Genomic DNA, 19,363 nt, shown 5'->3' on the forward strand with positions numbered 1-19,363 from the left:
GCCGTTTATCGAATCGATGTGTTGCACTTTTGTAAGCCGGTGGTATCTATAGCTGTTTTTTAAAAGTGTACCATTGTCGATAAGCTTTTGCACAACCATTCTATATCAGTTAAAAGTAGAAAATTATTTCTCTTTTTCTAAAATCAAATTTTCTGCCAGTCCTTTTCGATCAGACCACCACCAGTACTTACCCCGTTCGCCGGTAAATCCTTGTCATGTTTCCCGTTGAACATCGATGTTTCTTGCGCGACCCCTGAGTTCATCATCTTATCTTCCTCGTCCTTTTCACGGTACATTTCGGGGTCGACCGGCTTCGACCCGAGCCGGGTCCAGGCCTTGTACTTCTCCGGAATCCAGCCGAAGACCCAGTGATCGAAGAAGAAGTAGAGAAGACGGGAGTCGACCTCCTTTCTCGTTCGCCAGCCGCCTTTGAAAGCAAAAGGAGCAAATGTGAATGAGAGGAGTACTTTTCCAAACCGGTTCGCTGCCATATTACGCAGAAACCGCCGCGATTTACTCAAGAATTTCTGGAAAACTCCCAAACGCCCTAAGCTAGTTTAAGCCATGAGTAAAAGAACACTTCAAGATATACTCTTAAATCTCATAAAAAAATCTCAAAGCCATGGGTTAAAGCCTTGTAACCTTTAACTTGTAAAAATAGATATTATTTTTCGTAAAAGAAGCAAAGGTGAATGAGAAGAGCGGTTGCAAACCGTTTCTCTGGGTATTTTGTCATTTTTGTAACTCTGGCGTATTTTGCTGGATACAGGGTACAGTTGGTCTGCTTGCGTTGGGGCAGCAATCAGCAATTGCTATACGTTTTTTTGTTTAGTTACCGATGCCGAACTTGTATTTTTGAAACTTTTAATTTTTTCTTGCAAAGTATAAATTTTAGGCGATAAAAATGTCTTCAATGTACAACATGTAATTCATCGCGCGTATTATATATGTACTTCAGTGTTGCAATTAAGTCATTGATTTGACTTAAGTGCACTTAAGTCATTGTTTTCATGTGATTTTATTGACTTAAGTCTTTTAACCAAAATTACGTGACTTGACTTAAGTTTTTTGGACAAATGACTTGACTTGGACTTAAGTCATTTTGGCAAATAACTTAGGAGTAAATTAGGTGTTTGTTATTAAAATTTATCTCAAGTGTTGCACGTTAAACAGTTTGCTTGCCGTATTTTGCGTTTGTGGTACTTTCAAGTTGAATTGCTCAGATTCGGGCGAATTCACCAGTTTTAATAAATTAACGTTTTACTTTTATGTTAATGACATGACTTGAAGTTGACTAGCTCTCATAATGACTTGACTGAGACTTGACTTGGGCAACCGATGACTTGGACTGGGCATTGACTTGTTATTTTTTGCAAAAGACTTGACTCGGACTTACGTTTTTTTCAAATAACTTGACTGGGACTTGATATATCTCACAATGACTTGTTTACAACCCTGATGCACTTGTTTTAAAATGACCTCAAAAAGTCGCTTTTGAAAACCGCGTGTAACGTAAAAAACGTTTGTCGGTCAACATTGGCCGAGATGAAATTTACGTCGAAATGAAAACCATGAACTTACCGGTAAGCAGGCTAACGATAAGACCGACGAACAGTGTGGCTGCGTATCCGAGGCAACTGTAGTAGACGTATGAGATGGAGTAGAGGTCGTAGATTCCCAACGCCTCCGGTTCGGTGGTTGTAGCAAGATTGGCCACCGTTGTAGGAAGTTGAGTTGTGATGGTTGCGGTCGTCAGGTCGCTGTCGTTTTGGACCGGGAACAAATGCGTCTGAGAAATATTGCGAAGTGTTAGTTAGTTGATGTGCCTTCTTCCGGAATTAAGCAATGCTGTTCTCGTGTAATAAATGGATACACTGAATATTGCTTCACAAGCAACATGATTTATATACAAATCAATCGCATTTGGAACCAGCTCGAATAAAAGCAAAACTATGAAAAATTTTAATTTTTTTTTATTTGCCTGTGCAGCGACTATGCCTATAACTTCTGGCAAAATGCAAACCTTATATTTCTGTTGATTCTAATTAGTCTACACCAATACATGGAATTAATTCGAACTTAGTTACACCAATTTTTAATGTTTTGTTCACACTTAAAAAAGTTCAGCAAAGATAGAAAACTTGGTCGCCAAGATTACGCGGTTTTATTTACGCTTTAGTTTTTGGTTCACCATGAAAAAAAGTTAGAAGTACTGACCTATACATCACGATGACATAATTCATTAGGAACTACTTACACACGCGGATTCGTTGTAATATCGAGGTAAGATGCGACTGAAGTTGTTTCCAGTAGCCGCTAATTCGTCTGACAGCAGCTCGCTCCCGATGTAAATCCAACACGAAAACGTCAGTCCGCTTATGAGGCCTATTCCAGCACCCTATAGAAAAGTAAAGTTGTTTTTTAAGACCGCCTTGGACAAATAGTAACAGTTTGGTTACTACAAAAACAATTATTATGTACTTTAAATTACGTTTAGTTTCATTGGTCTCTATACTCGGATTTCTAATTCACTGGCATAGGGCAGTTTTACCCAAGCTCACATTTCTGGTATGTTAATGCATGTATTTTTTTCTTTTTGCGTTTACAACCCAGGTAAGTCGTACCTGTCACTTCAAACAAATTTGATTTCACAATTAAAAGAAAAATTGGATTTAAGGACTGTTAACATTCCGATTTAAGATGTTTCCAAAAAAATAACCACACGTGGTCCTACTTTGATATATGCTTTACACTTCTCATTTTATACCAATGTGCCTTATCTGTGTCGACAGCGTCTAGTGCATTTTGCACTACAAAACAAAATTTTAGAAGGCAATTCACTTACCCACGAGTTTGTGAAGTTAAACATCATTCCTAGCGAGAATAGGGAGATAAGCGGTCCCCCTACAAGACCCAGGATGCTGAGTGCTGCCTCTAATACGCCACCTAGCTGCGAGGCAAGGTAGGCCATCGCCAGACACAGACCACCGAACACAATAACAGCAACTGTGAAAGTAAACACACAGCATTTAATGTGGATGTAAGCAGGGATGGATTAAGGATGCTGTAGGCCTAAGGCTGTTTAAAAAAGGCCTAATTTTGCAAAACGAGCGACAAAAAGAGATAAAAATACGGATCTGTATGACTATCAGCCTTCAGAAAATTTAACCTTAAAAAAGGGCCGAATTTTTTCAAGGCCTAAGGCTATAGCCTTAGTAGCCTAATGTTAATCTGCCGCTGGATGTAAGGAAACTTATAAGTGACGTGTACAACGTGCTGGCGTAGTTTTACATAACGTGTTCTATTTAAGTCAAGATCATGATTATTCATTCTTATCGCTTTTTACTCGCGATAGTGCTTCTACTTTGTGCATTTTAATTGCTTTCAATTCTAATTTGACCTGATGGAGCGCGGTTGTGCGAAAGCTTGTCCAAATTTTCAGTACAATTTGTCTTTATATAGTGCCACCTGATTACCCTATTTGGAATTAGACAAATACGACCATTTACAAAGATTATAAAATAGGCAAAAGTTATGAAAAATGCTAAAAAGGCTGGTAAAGTATTATTTCAAACAAGCCAAAGGTCGGTAGCTTATATAACACAAGCTGCTCTTTAAGTACACTTTTACAGCAATTCAGGCCAACATTGGTCAACATTCCAGTTCTGCTTTGTACAAAAAACAAAATAATAGGCTCTTTGTTAGTTATCCTATCGGTTACTAGCTGTAAAAGTTTATCACCGCCATTTCGCTGTGGCCTTTATAAGTAGGCTTACTGACGCACGCTAGTAAATCGAGCTGCTGTCACGTGAGTGATTCACCTTTTTCAAGATACTGTTTTTTCCTATGCTGGCAAGCCTTTTTTTATATTGGAAAACAACTTATGGTGCTGGTAAACTTTTTGCAGTATTAAAAAAATCCAATAAAGTAGTAAGTTTAAAGACTAAAACTTTATTTCAGACGATGTATTTATATTGTATTGTGTATTAAACATACTTATTAAAAGGTCTAAGCAGATTCAAACATCTCGTAAAAACACATGCTGTTAAAACAGCCCTAAAGGGGTTTAAAGCTTAAATCCCAAAAAGAATTTGCTTGCAAGGCAAAAAAGATTTGTTGAGCCATAAACTCGGTCGTCAAACGATCTTTCGCCTTTTAGTGTCAACTTGTAATTTTGCAGTAAATCTATTTTTTGCAGATGAAATGATCTTGTATACTTTCTGGATTGTATATGTAGGTGTCACCAACTTTACGAAATTTAGAGAAAACTTTAATGTTTTTTGACGCATACCTTTATGCATTCAAAAAATGAAATGATCTTGAAGCAAGTTTACTTGCTAGAAAAGATTCGTAAAATATTTTTGTTTTTAATTTGGAGCAGATTTTTTGTTGAAACTTTGAACTTGGGTTGACAGATTTAACCAGTTTTCTGCTATAGCCTATATAAAAATGGAGGCATGAAAAAGGAGGCATATCGGTAAAAAAATATCTTCAACCGCAGCTGCTCAATGATTTAAAATAATTTTCTTTGAAATTACGTCAAAAACGGTGTTTCGTCACCAAAATAATAACTTACATTTTGACGCCCAGGTGTACTGCAGCTCGGACCATTTTGTCACCGGTTTTACGAAATCCTCGATAATGACACAGGCCATTGCGTTAATCCCAGACGACACAGTACTGCATAAAATTTATAAGGTGGTTGATTAAATGAAAGTCAATGCGTTACGCAACTTAGGGTTCAAAGTATAGTGTATCCTTTTAAATGTGCTATACCCAATACCAGTTTAGCAAATATACTGTTGCTGCCAGGTGTGTTTCTTTAATTGTAATTTTTCTTCCGAAAATCAGTTTTAGCACTGTTCTGGAGGCTGGATTTTACACAATGTGCGCAAAAATGTACACTCGTAAAACCTTACCCTAAGCCTCACTGTAACTCTAACAAGACATTATTTACGTTGTTTAAGAATTGGATATTTTACGTGTTTATCGAATTGGATAATTTTATCGAGCCATAATTATGTGGAATATGTTATTAGTTCGATTTTCTTTAGAAATGGAAGGATTCTCTTGAGAAATGGAAATAGGTTCTTAAATGAATGCCAACTGTTATTGAACTTGCTGCACACAAGTAATATTCTAACTGGTACATTTAGTTGTTTGGGTCTAATTATGAAATATACACACGTATTGGACGTGCTGATATTACAATGTGAACAACCTTAAAATAATGTAAAAAGTTTACTGATTTCGTTTCTCTTCACTCACCTTAAACTTCCGGAAAAGACGCAGGAAACGACAAGTCCCGTAACCCCAGGATTGTCTTTAAATAACGCCAGAGAAAAGAGGGGAAGAAGCTATAAGAAACATCAAATATTTAACTAAATCGTTCACAGTACCCGATTTGCCTTGAAGCATCCGACTTTGTATTACAATAAATATGATTATTTTCTCAAACGTTTCGGCACGTTAAACAATTTCATTTCTGTATATCTCGTTTGTGTTATTTTTGAGTTGAGTTGTTGCTCATAATGGGATGAGTTAACCAATTTTAATAGTTTAACGTTTTACTTTTGTGTCAATGACTTGAAATTGACTTGCTCTTATAACGACTTGACAGACCTTAATTAGAGCATCATTTGGAAACCAGCTATTGGATCGACGCTTTACATAAAGTTTGCAACAAAATTTACGATTTCTAAAAGTTAACAGCAGTAAGTGGCTGCATGTGAATATAGGCCGTAAGATTTTTTAAGGCATCCTCTTTTTTTTCTACTCTTACCAGCTTGTGTAAACAAGCATATTTAAAAATTATTTTAAAAGGAATTCCATGTATTACGTGTATTTGATATCCCTTTTTTTGACACGGCCCTCCAAGGCAGTTTCTGTTTCTTATGAGGCCCGCTGTTGAAACTAATTGCCCATCCATGGCTTATACCGTTTGTCTTGCTTTTTATTTCACCTGGTCTGGCGCATCCACTTGGTCCGTGGAGAGAGGGTCGCAGCCGTGATAGTAAGCGTACATGATCGCTCCGTTCAAGCAGCACAAGCTGATGATGATCACCAAGCCGAACCAGTTAAGCATCAGAGCGCTAAAACGAAACAACATTGTTAAATATGGAGCATAATGGTTGGAGGTTGTAGTAAGACGTTTTAAAGAATATCAAAGCCCATACAGAAGTAGGTATCATTTTGTGGACGTTTCGAATAACTGTTTATTCAACGATGTTGAAACTGAAAAACGAAGTATTTCAAATTTTCACAAAATGCAACCTACTTCTGTATGGGTTTTGGTATTCTTATTACGTTGTAAAGTATATTTATTCAACATACGGCAAAGTAGTGCAAACACGAAGGTTTATCAAAACTAAACAAGCAAAGACTATGTAATACACTATCTAAGAGTGCTGAATGGCTAAAACTGAACCAAAATGCAGGATTGGTTACTCTAAATCGGTGGTACCCAACATTTTTCCTTGCTGCACTTCTTTTAAATCACCAAACAATTCTTGCTCCCCCTTCTAGAATTGCATAAATAACAAAACCATTCTAATATAATTTTTACACCAGTAACTGATAACACAGCAACACAATATCAAAATGTGAGTTAGTTTTCCATTTACCCGAGCAAATAAATAAATAACATAAACACATTTTCCGTGTCTTAGCCTATTTAGCATCCCTGCACCCCCTTGGAACAGTTCTCTAACCACTGGTTAAGAAACCGTGCTGTGAAGTGCTTGCAAATTGTCTTACCCCTTTGCCTGTCGTTCACTCTTGCACGCCAGGTAGCGCTGTACCATTGACTGGCTGACACCGTACACTCCCAGCCACAAGAATGAGCCGCCTACTATTATGGTCCAGAACGTGTGCCGAATACGCGGGTCTGTCTCGAAGCTGCGAACAAAACAAGCAGGTTCTTGATATTATATCGAACAAAAACTTTCTGAAAAAACTTTTTTTTTTAGGTAACTTTGGTTACCTTAAAATATACATAAACTTTGTAAACAGAAAAGGAATAGTGTGATAAGAATTAATTGAATGTTTGTGTATGTGCGTGTGTGGTGAGTGTATGTAGGCTATGTGTGATTCTGTGTGTTTTCATGTGTTTGTGTGTGCTAGTGGAGTTATGGAGTGACTGTATATTTTAAGGCAGGCGTGCACACAGAATTACGAAAACCAGTTCATATTAGCTTCATGTTTAAATCGACACGTAATAAAACTATGTGTGATAAACCGCACTACTATACACAATGTCGAAACAAGTACTATAACTTGGGGCCTCAGCACACCTGAGTGGCCCTTGACTCTAGGCTTTATACGTATTGCTCTCTGTAAACAATAGGGTGCTGTAACATGTTTTCCAATATTGGATATGGATAATATTCTGCCCTTGTTGGTTTAAGAAATGAAAATTTTCAAATAAGTTTGACTTTTTGCATTGTATTAGGCACTATTGAGTTTTGGTTACTCTTCAACATTAATCCTACATAATTTGGCATCGATTTTACGTATATCGGAATGATGCGAGAATACAACTTATAACCGGCATGTTTTTAAAGATTTGTTGAGGAATATGAAAAACTGAATCATAAAATTGAATTGTCAACTGTTTACCTTGCCGTTTCAGCCTTCGATTTAATTAATGGCGCGTTAACCCTGTTCCTCCGAATTCGTTGTTTGTTTTTCTTGAAATAGACTCGAACAGCACAAAGGAGTATTATGTACGAGTAAAGGTCAGGAAAGACACGGGACTTAACTTAACCCTGATAGCTGAATCAACACAAGGAGGTTCGCAAATATTTGCTGAACAAAATTCGCAAGACAATGGCCGACTTTTGACCTGTCGTATATAGTCGTAAGCCGAGGTATAACTAACTAACTAATACACCAATGTGACATAACAGCTTCCGGAGGAGTTGTTTGATTGGCCTCATAATAAAATATACGCAATAAAGCATTTTAACATTTTTTTAGCTTTGAAAAGATAAATGTAAGGCGATTAGGGGCAAATTTGTCTTACAACAACTTGATAAAAAGCCAATAAGGTCGAGTAGATTGACATGGTCTTGATTAAGACGTTTCGACACGAGCTTGTATCATCTTTAGTTAATGATGTCCATCTACTCGACCTTTTTGTCTTTGCAATTTATTATCAAGCTACATTAATAGATTTGTTTTTCCCCAAACAATTAAACTTTTATAAAATTTAACGAAACGACATTTTTGTGACACTATAGTTGTTGAGAAGAGGCCCCTATTAAACGTTTAAAGTGGTATAGGCTAAATTGTTCCGTATGTCGTGTGCAAAAAAACTAACAATTAAGCCTGGTACCGAAGTAAAAGTCATGTCGTTGACCTGCCCTCCTTAAATACACATTAAGTTTCAACTGTGTAAACACAGAAGTTAAAAGTTATATTCTGTTTTATGTGAAATCGTGTCATTGAACGGCAAAACGTAAAAACTTACGATAAAGGCAGTTATACCCAACTTTAATATTGATGAAAGCTTTGAAATACCCAAAGGCTGTAAAACGTAATTTGAAAGTGTTGCTATTAAACTAGAACCCGGGGGTAATAAACTCCAAGTTCATATTGCACAATGGTTGACTTGTTTAAAAACGCAAATAAAGAAAAAAAACACCCTGTTAAAGTAAAGTAATTCCGGGAAGTCACAGAAACTGATGACAACGACCTCTTATCAAAAGGGACGCGTCCTCTCACTTTTGCAATGCGGTCATTTTTGTTTTGACAACCTGAGCTCAAATTTGACAACCTAAGAGATTTCTATTTTTATCCGATAAACGGTACCAATTTTTTGCTGTACCCCCCTTTATAACAGGGCTGTGCAACCTGCATCCCTTAAGGCGAATATATTTGGCTCAAAAATTGTTTAACCTGTACAGTTTTTTATCCAGAAGGGTGTACAAAAAACCCTCTTTTACCCAGATATGCAAATTTGGCCCCTTGGTCTAAAACAGTGGTTCTTAACCGTTTTCCTTGCCAATGCACTTCTCATAAGTTAGTTTGACACTTAACTAAGCAAAATAAATAAACTACAGTCATATATTTTCTGTGTCTGATTTAGCATCCTCGCACCCCTTGAAACGGTTCTCGCAACCCTAGTTAAAAAACCCTGGTCCAAATGTTGCACATCGCACATCACTGCTCCATTACAAATAGTAACTTTACCAAAGAGAGAAATCCCTAACGAAGAAGATAACAAGTCTCTATACTCACTGAACAAAATCCACGCGACCGTTTTCCTCGCAAATTTCCCAGACCCTGTTGAGGCCGCCGACCTCAATTGAACCCTTGATGGTGACCGCCAGAAAGCCGGCCAACATTATCACAGCCTGGAAAACGTCGGTCCAGATCACAGCCTTCAGTCCGCCCTGACACAGAATAGATCTTTTAGATATCAAGACTATTACAAATGACCGTGGAATTGCCGCAAACGCAAAGTTGTATTGTAAAGTTAGGGAATTTCTATTTAAAACATCGGCTGGAGGCTGATATTTGATAAAACCTTTTGGGCTAACTCAGTGGTTCTTGATGTGGAGTTAAAAATGTGGAACAGTTTCGAATGCACGTAAATGAAAAACTTTAGTCTTGAACCAAACACAAAATAGATAAATGGAATGCGATTTTTTTCCTTTTTTCATTGGTCGTTGAACGTTTCAAGCTACTTTTTATATATTTTCAATATCAAGAATATCAAAGCCCATACATACAGAAGTAGGTAATATTTTGAACGTTTTAAAAAACTCTTTATTCATTTTCAACATCTGTTGAACGATGACTACATCTCATATTGAAAATGAATAAAGAGTTATTCGAAACGTTCAAAATAATGCCTACTTCTGTATGGGCTTTGGCATTCTTACTACATCGGTCTTTATTTTGTGACCTTTTTAATTGGTGGTATTTGTGTAATAAGAGAGTTCGAATCATTGAAAAGCTCAGCCACGAATTAAGTCTGAAAACCACTGGGATATCCGACCCAGCAATTACTTGCCCGTTGTATAGTTATTTATCATCCAGATACTATTTTAAGCATGCAAGCAAAAGCTTAACGCATTGGATAAAGACTTTTTCGGGTTGGATAGTGTCTCCCTAATTATCTTAAATAGATTAATAAGAATATCAAAGCCCATACAGAAGTAGGTATCATTTTGAACGTTTCGAATAACTCTTTATTCATTTTCAACATAGAGAGAAGTCACTGATGGTAAGTATATATATAGTGCTAAGGCAGACATCAGAAAGAAGGAAACGTGGATAGATATCTTTGATATTCTTATTACGTCTTACTACAACCTCCAACCATTATGCTCCAAAGTTAAATAGATTAGTTTAGTGTTACCGGGTACTCCGTAATAAAAAAATACCTGAAATCAGTGCAAATTTGCCAATAAGTTAAACTCTGATGACTGGTTGAACCTAACCACCAGCGCCATGACTGCATTCCATCATTTGTGGCCGACAAAGATTCAAATAGGACGATATATACGCCAAAAACTAAAATTTTGTTTCGGAAAAATTACTAGGCGAGCGAAATTCCACGCAAATTGACGTCTCTGACGTGATTTTGGGCAAGCATTCCACTTCAAAGACAAAGGCAAAGGCACTATGTTTTTGTTACTTACCAGGCAGGTGTAGAATGTGCAAACAGCAGCTGTGGTGCCCACCGCCAACCATAGATCAAGACCCGTCACTGAAAGCATATAAATTCATGTTAACCAATTAAGAACCCATTTAAATCAGCACTGGTATTTTTAGGGCTATGCGTCGAATTTGCTGGAAATATATAGTAAACGTTACATTTAAACGAAAACCTTAAATGTGTAACTTGTTTAAACGGCTTTTGTAAACATTTTACTTATTGACGTCAAAAGTTGCCACTGTCAACCACACTGCAAACCTTCAGTCAATATTTGAATATTGGTATAACAGTTATGTAAGCGTTGTGCAATCCACCTCTCATGGGATATTTGAAAGGTCTTTGTGTTCATGCAATTTATTTTTAATGGCAGTGTTTGTCCGGGGTGGTTGTATTTTCTTACCTATTTATTTTACTAATGTGGACATTTAGCCTGCTCATTTTAAACAGAAAACACTACCCAATTCTCCCGTTACCTGGTTATAAGTTTACTGCAATCATTCAGAAGCGACTTAAGACAGTCTTGCGTGAAATATGCTGCCAAGCAGACTTGGAAATCTAGATTATTCTAGTTTTCTAATGCAATGAATTAGAGCAAAATGCGGCCAATTCTAATTCTAATCTAGTTTGTGAATTGTTTGTGTCCTCTACTTTGTCCAACAGCATTTTTAGTCTCTTGGTCGAAACCAAATAATTTCAATTAAAACCTTTGGTCGAAACGACTTGTGAATTTTACAGTCGGAAAGCCAAAACCTATAAAAATTAGGAAATATTCGCAATTTACATTCTAAATTGCGATTTAAACTAAATTGATTACGTATAATTGAACGTAATTCTAGTTCGAATTGTAGTTTGTACTCTGTTTTTTTTGTTAACTAAAAGGTAATTCTAGTTCTAATCTAGTATCGAAAAAACTAAAATAATCTAATCTTATTTCTAATCTTATTTTAAAAAAGCAAAAATAAATCTAGTTGCCCTGTCACGCCAAAATTGGTCCGGCCAAAATCGGTCCCGGTTTTGGTCGTAATCAATTAAGCGCCAAAACTGGTCCGGTCGGATCAATTTTGGCGTTGGAACAGCCGCTAAAACAATTCTGGCTAAGTTTAGGGTTAGGCCGGACCAGTTTGGGCCTAGCCGGACCTGTTTTAGCGGCTGTTCCAACGCCAAAATGGATCCGATCAGATCAGATTTGGACCCGGACCAAATTTCGCGTTACAGCCCAAGTCGGCCGTCAACGACCACTATAGTTTTCCAACCAAAAACAATTACCTTGGCTAAGCGCCAAAGCAGGAGCGTACATGACGATTCCACCGTACAGCACGTTCTCCAGCACAAACGTTAGCGTTCCCAGCGCTCGTACGACACGGTTGAATCGTCTCTCCAGATACTGTAACGTTCGAAGGATATGATTAACTGTATAAGTTCGTTGGGCAAAAGACCCAATATGCCAAAGGTTTTGCATGACTGCATTACATAATAACTTGTGGCCGCCAAAGATTAACGCCAAACTTTTTTGGCTGAAATCCCACGCCAAAATAGGACGATATATACTCTAAAACGATCATTTTTTTGGTAAATTTTCTACGCCGGTGATGTTCCACGCCAAATGACGTCACTGGAGTGATTCTGGAAAAGCTTTCCACGCCAAAGATCTCTGACGGGAAGGCACTGGAATACAATCTGTGCTTTTAGAGCATGGTCTATTTTCTTTTTTGGGTCGTTTATTGGAATTGCCTTATACACCTTAAATAGTTAAGCTGCAACACTTTCGGAACTAAGAAATCCCCCGCAGACAATAAAATGTAAAAGAAAGATTCTTGCTTTCGTATCAGATGAAGTATTTATAAAATCAGGTATAAAACATAAGAGGAAAAAATAGCACCATAGCGAATGACAAGCGACAACATGAGAAAAAATAGTCATTTGACAATGATTTAGGCCCGCTAATAACGGTGCTATTTTTATCACATGCGCGGGGATTTAAATCATACGACAGACGAATTAATTATGACTAGGACAAAATAAAAACGGTTGTGACGTGTCTGCCAAATCAGCACTCTTTAGGTTATGGGTAAAGATATATATACTCGTGTATAAGCGGTATTAGAAAAGGCCCAAGGCAGTTTTGCCGCACAATATATATCAGCAAGTGAACGTCAGAAAAAGGAAAAAAGCCTTATGACACAAACGCGAAAAGTTACCTCGTAAGTGCTTGAAATCCCAAGACGATAGAACACAGGAATGAAAACTTCGGCTGTCACCACCACTACGATGAACATGGCAAGCAAAAACCTGTTCAATTATACGAATTTAATATGTTTTGCGGCATACTTGACAATCTCTCGATGCACACTAGCATGCCGCGGCACACAATTTGGATTCACTGAAATGATGGCGCAGATAACGCCTGAAACTTTAGCAAGAGGGGGACGATTAGTTTGCGTTTAGTTTGCGTTAAAATCATCAGGGGAGGTATTGATGTCATTGGGGGTGGGGTTTAGGGTTAGGTAAAAGGTTGTATAGACCTGATTCTGACCATTTAGGTCTTACGGCTGGAGTCCGCTAAACTTACCACCAGTACATGGTCCCGAAGCGATAGACTTCAGCTGGTGTTCCTAGAACAGTGACGGCAGACATGAAGCTCACGGAGAGGGAAAGTGCCACCGGAAACATGCTCATTTGCCTGCGAAGAATTAACACTGTAATATAAAAGTGTCAAAAAAACGTAATTAACATTGTGCGGAGTGCTATTTCTATTTCTATAGGACCGCATTTTCAGTCTAATTAAAATAAAATATGTTTAACCCATAGCGCAACGTGTAAAAATCACCAGTATACAGTGTTGTAAATAAGTCATTTTGAAATGACTTAAGTCAAATCAAGTCATTTAAAAACACTGACTTATGTACACTCACTTAAGCCATTACAACACTGCCAGTTTGTCAGTATCCTACACAGTGGGATTCAGCGTAATTTTCTGTTTGGAATAATAGGGTTTTAGGCAGAATCGGCAAGAGTGGTTTGTTAAGTTGGTTTTGCACCAGCTCAACTTGGTATATATACTGCGGTTCGTATACAATATGGACAAAGGACAATAACCTTGCTTGTGATGAAACAACAGGCAACACTTGCCAGACCGCGCTGCACCCAACTTGCTGGGGTGTTTCATGTACATCTTGCGTTATGTAAATACCCGTCGTTATGCTGCATTTGCGTTAATTTTAATTTTTTTTTATTTCGCCCAGTAGCAAAAAGGCGCTTTTATGTCGCAAGGTCCGTCGGGACACAGCGGGTAATGGGTTGTTTCATGCTCCCTAGTGATCCCTAATGGGTTGTTTCATGTACATCTTGCGTTATGCAAATACCAGTCGGAATGCTACTTTGCGTTAACTTTTAATATTTTTATTTCCACTGCAAAGGGTCACCCGTAGGGACACAGCGGGACCACTTGAGTTTTACACCAAGAAAAGACCACTTAGGCTACCTTCCGCCCATCATGTAGTCATCGCTGTCCTTGCTTTTTCGATCCTTGATAGCGTAGAATATCCCGATCACCGCCGAAATGCCGAGGGTGAAGCCGAACACCACATAATCTTCCGTGGTCAAAGACATTTTTACGCGTTTGAAACTTAAATTTCCTTACTCTGTTCTGTCGATTTTCACCAATAAAAGAGTGGTTATGACAAGCAAATGAAATTATTATATATAACTTATAAAGAGCAAATGAATAAAAAAATTAAATCACAAAGCGAATGAAATTAAGTCGGATACTAAATATTAAACAAGTTTTAGATGAAATACCCAAAACAGGGCAATTATGAAATCACTTAGCACTTGAGCTTGTAATTATAGGCACCTTTTTCTGACTGTACAACAAAAAAAATGCAGCGAGGTCCTTCAACTTACACTGCAGCAATACTAAAGCACATCCACTTGGTGGTAACTGTTTTAACGCAAGGCGAAAAGAACGAAAACCTTTTTTTCCAATTCAAGTCTAGGTAAATAAAATGAAGCCCCATTAGCGCGATGCCGAACTCAATAAACCAAACGAATAAAGGTGTCGTTTGAAAACAGCCACACTTGTGCATACGATAAACTAAAGAATACTGCCATTATACGCAGTTGAAAGTGTATGGCATCTGCAGTAAGCATACCGAAGTGCGAAAATGCTTTTGCCTGTTGAGTGGTCTGTCCTGGCATGACCCCCCCTATTGTGCTGCATTATAACCAAGCTGACAAAAAGTCTGCTACAGTGAAGCTCCGTGGCAGCGACAAGTTTCAGACAATCAACTTAGAATGCTCTAATATTATACACGGAACAAACAATTTTCATCCATCCAAAACCTAAACGTTACACTTCAAAAGATAGAAATCGCTCTTCTGGTGTAAACGAAGTATAAACCGACGTTTCGGCAGCAGATATTGACCGGTGGAGCTAACTCTATCTTTAAGTTACACTTCAAAGCTTATAGTCTTTCAAGTTTAGTTACCCGGGCGTATTCACTTTATTAGCTTTATTTAATAAGTAATCGTTCATACCGCCAAACGCAATTTTGATTATTATTTTTCTCTGTGTGCAGATATACGCGGCCTTAACAATCTACTGTGAGCTTGTTCATTTGTGCACACGTTTATATCACCGCACCGTTTGTTATTGCCCGTCGTCAGAAAAAGTATGTTTTCTCCATTGTTGTTGACGCTTCTAAGGCGAAGGGAACTCGAAAAACAATCGAATATTACGCGCAGAAAGTAATTGAGTCGGCAAACCTGCTGGTGACTCATGCGTGGAAATACGTCATTCAAACTTTCCGCGTCGAAGTTCGTTTCGTTTCAAAGCACCAACTTTGGCATATATGAAAGAAACAATTTACAGGTAAACTTGGGGTTGGCATTTAAAATTTCTTGTAAAAGTATATTGTGTTGTTTGTTCAGAATTAAACTATATAAATATAATCATTTTTGCAGAAAGCCGTTATTTTTTCCACAAGTCTTTCTGGCTGGAAACCGACGTATAGCTAGCATGGTTTGAATGTTCCAAAAAAAAACAATCGGCATTATTGACATCATTAATGTAGAACAAAAAACAACCTCCTTTATTCATAGAAATAATGCAAACGGTGGTAACTTTCATAATATGAAATATGAAGTATTCGACAAAATCGCAACCTGTCGGTGACTCAGGCTTCGAACTACGTCATTTAAACTCCCCGCGTTTTATCTCGTTTCGTTTCCGCGGTGCGTAATTTACGTCAAGCCCGACCAAGTCCGCTGCAATTTGCCCAGCCGTCCGGAACGAAACCGAAATCAGCAAAAGCCGCTTACAGCAAAAACAGTTTGTTCAACTGATGGGAATTACCACTGAAGTTGTTCGCTAATTTTCGAAACTAGTCTGGAAAGTTGTTGTTTCGTAATTCTAACCGGTTTCCTGTACTGCAACATACAAGTTGAAGTTTTGCGCTTGCAAAGGAAAACCGTAGCTACACTTTGAGCTGCAAATTGCAACCCTGATCTTAAACGTCTAAGTAGCCTACTTTTGCTAATTTCTTATAAGGCTAAACAAAGTATCGGGATAAAAATAAACCTCGAATTGGTTACATCTCTTTCAGTTTTAAGGCTAGCTTTTCTAAAATACTTTAAACTTTTCAGCTCACAATGAAAATTCGCCGATAAGTACAACCTACCTTCACAAGCTGTAAGGTCAACGCTTCTATAATTTTCGATTGTTTATCTGTGTTGCATATTGAAACTGTAGCAGATGTTGTAGTCTTTCACTTTCAAATACGTAGAAATTTCCTTAAAATTGTACGAACCTAAGCTAAAGCTAGCAATTGTGCTGGTGATGACCGTTTTTCTGTGCTACATAATGCAACTGTAGCAGATAGTGTAGCCTTTTACTTCTAAGTAGCTTAAACAAAAATGGGTAATTGTGTTGGTGTTTTAATACTTAACCCGAACCGCTAACTATAACGTCCCTGCTTCTATACGAACCGCACTTGGCTGAACTTTCTAGCAGGGTTAACGGTCTGTTTACAAATGCTTGGGTGTTTGCAGACAATGTCCTCTTCAAAATTGACACAACGACCCGGACGGCGAACTGTATGGTCGCGATGTTGCTTCGCGTACAAACATGAGAGGCCGTAAAATCAATACATAACTGATGCCGGGCGTATACTAGGCAATATTTGTTCCGGCTTGGTGGGTATTTTTCGAATTTAGTTTGGAGAGGCGGCGCTGCGTGCATTGACAATTGGCATGCGTACGATGATAGGTATAGACGAGGGATTTTGGGCACAGATGCTCATTTTGGCGTTCTATTTTGATTTTTACCAGGACCAAAATTGAAAAAAATTTTAATTTTTGTTTGTTACTAGCAATTTTTTTACTACATAGCTCCCCGCTATTGGTAAAAACTTTCGAACACTTAAAATGAGTCCATATGGTGCTCTTTCAGGTAGATTTTCTTCTTACATAACACTTTTGTTTGTATCCTTATGTGTGTATCTATTTTCCCGTACCTGTTTACACAGCACAGAACACAAAGATGTGGACAAAACGAGTGTAATTTGCCTTAACATCAATGGACAGTGACCTGCTGTAAGACCTGCAATTTATCCGCAAGCATAATATCGCTATAAAGCCCCTTTTAAAATCATTTGTCTGCGAGACGCCTATGTGCACTGTGCAGGAACATTACTTAACAACTCTACGCTAACCATTTTACAGCTGTTTATTTTTCAAAGTCAGCTTGGTAACCGTATACGCTTTTTAGCTACCTGGACTGACTTTCACGAAATGTGGTTTCCACGAGAAAAACCATCACCTGAATAAATGTCCTTATATATCGTATTTGTCAAATTCTAAATAGAGGGGAATCAGGTGGCACTATATAAAAACAAATTGTATTAAATTATCGACAAACTTTCGCAACATGCTTTATTTATTTATTTATTTATTTTTTGTGGTTTCAAACGTGTGATTTCTTATCGCAAAGTCTATGTATTGTTGGCGCAAGACTAACGAGAAGAAGTAGGCGACGGTGGTAGAACTAATACTGCAAACATTTATCCATTCATTCTGTTGTTATAAATTGTATTACTTTATTAGTATATCTGTGACTGATCTGAACAAATGGAATCCTATTTGACCTGATGAAGTACGGTTGTGCGAAAGCTTGTCGAGAATTCAACACAATTTGTTTTTATACAGTGCCACCAGATTCCTGAATAACCGTGTGTGCATTATTTACAGCAGCTCCTTAGCGCGCCTCGATTTCACTCCGTTTGAATATCCATCACTAAATGGCGCGTTTTAAAATAACAAAACGTGGCGACAGACTGGCCTCTTGAAAAGTGGGCAGAGCAAATGGCTCGAAACCCGTTGCTAGAAAAGGGGGCAAGGCTCTTTATAAATCGGCTTATTGCACGAACGTTGCCTTACCAACTTGTCGTCACGAACCAGTCGTTTCACGCAAGGCGTCACCTTTTATTGCAGTTTCGGCAAATATTGGCTTAATCGCATTTGTGAATAGGAGTCTGTCAGGCGCACCGCCGAAAGAACAGCGAAGTGAAATGATTGCATGTGAGGTCGGGGCCTATATGGCTTTTTTACGGCCTTTGTTGGCAAAAGCCTAACCCCTCGTGCTCATTACGAGCCGCAAATCACATGCGCGTATTTTTTGCTTCGTCATTTTAGCAACAATAAAGGTTGATGGAAAGTTAAATTGAAAATTTTGTAGATTCTTATTTTGGATGTAAATTCATCCCAGTGTATACGGTTGAGTTATTATGTGTTGTCCTGTAAGTGAAGTGTAAAACCGTTTGTTACTCGTTGTATATGGTGTCACGGCAAATGGATTTCTTTAGTCCAAGCTGATTGCCGTTGAATCAATAAAAAAATCAAATTGGGAATAGATAAATTGAAAATTCGACATACTTGAGGAAAATTTAAAACATATTGGTGTTAAGAAAAGTTTAATTGTATTCAATCGGCAACTGTAAAACGTTTTCTTAATTCCCCTTGTATTTAAATATAGGTTTTTTTCTTCTGAAACTTCTTGATGGATTAGGAAGGGTTTTCCGTTAAAAAAAAAGTTTTACGATTTTGTTTGTTACTAAAGTTGGCTTTTTGATAATATGCTTTTCGTAATCTGAACATACAAATTTCGTGTTTTTAAAATTCATTTAGGGTTGTACACGTTCAATCTTTACACCAAACCTAGACAACCCAGAGAAAACTAATAAGCCGCACAGTGCGCATACTGTATATGGCCGTATTTGTCCTAATTCTAAATAGAGAAATCAGGTGGCACTGTATAAAGACAAACTGTATTTGATTCTCGACAAGGTTTCGCACAACCGTGCTTCATCAGGTCAAAGTATAAATGAAAACAATTAAAATGCACGTAAAAGCACAGGCGCAAGTAAAAGGTATCATACTTTGACCTGATGAAGCACGGTTGTGCGAAAGCTTGTCGAGAATCAAATACAATTTGTCTTTATACAGTGCCACCTGATTTCTTTAGTGTGCATACTGTACATGCAAAAACAGGCAACATTTGGTGCACCTCAAAATTTGATGCGAACCAAATTGTGGGATCTTTTAAAAAGTAAAACGCCGCACTTGCCATAAAATGTTGCTTTGCTGGTTTTACCTTAAACGTACACACTTGAACAAATGAAAAAGGTTCGTGACTGTAGGTCC

General features: G+C 37.8%; 1 protein-coding gene across 1 annotated transcript; it reads right to left on the reverse strand.

Annotated features, from left to right (window-relative positions):
* Positions 1-128: 128 nt before the first annotated feature.
* LOC146166604 (sodium-coupled monocarboxylate transporter 1-like) lies at positions 129-15,207 on the reverse strand. Its single transcript, XM_083390053.1, has 14 exons — positions 14,148-15,207; positions 13,236-13,346; positions 12,865-12,955; positions 11,933-12,050; positions 10,650-10,717; positions 9,241-9,395; positions 6,757-6,897; positions 5,963-6,092; positions 5,269-5,357; positions 4,577-4,680; positions 2,846-3,006; positions 2,258-2,398; positions 1,582-1,789; positions 129-427 (listed from the first exon to the last, which is right to left on the reverse strand). Exons 1-14 carry the CDS (start codon positions 14,273-14,275, stop codon positions 144-146), a joined length of 1,929 nt encoding a protein of 642 aa, XP_083246179.1. The 5' UTR covers positions 14,276-15,207; the 3' UTR covers positions 129-143.
* Between the last annotated feature and the right edge of the window lie 4,156 nt (positions 15,208-19,363).

The sequence above is a fragment of the Ascidiella aspersa genome, chromosome 1 (genome assembly GCF_963924565.1).
Source record: "Ascidiella aspersa chromosome 1, kaAscAspe10.2, whole genome shotgun sequence".
Classification (NCBI taxonomy): domain Eukaryota; kingdom Metazoa; phylum Chordata; class Ascidiacea; order Phlebobranchia; family Ascidiidae; genus Ascidiella; species Ascidiella aspersa.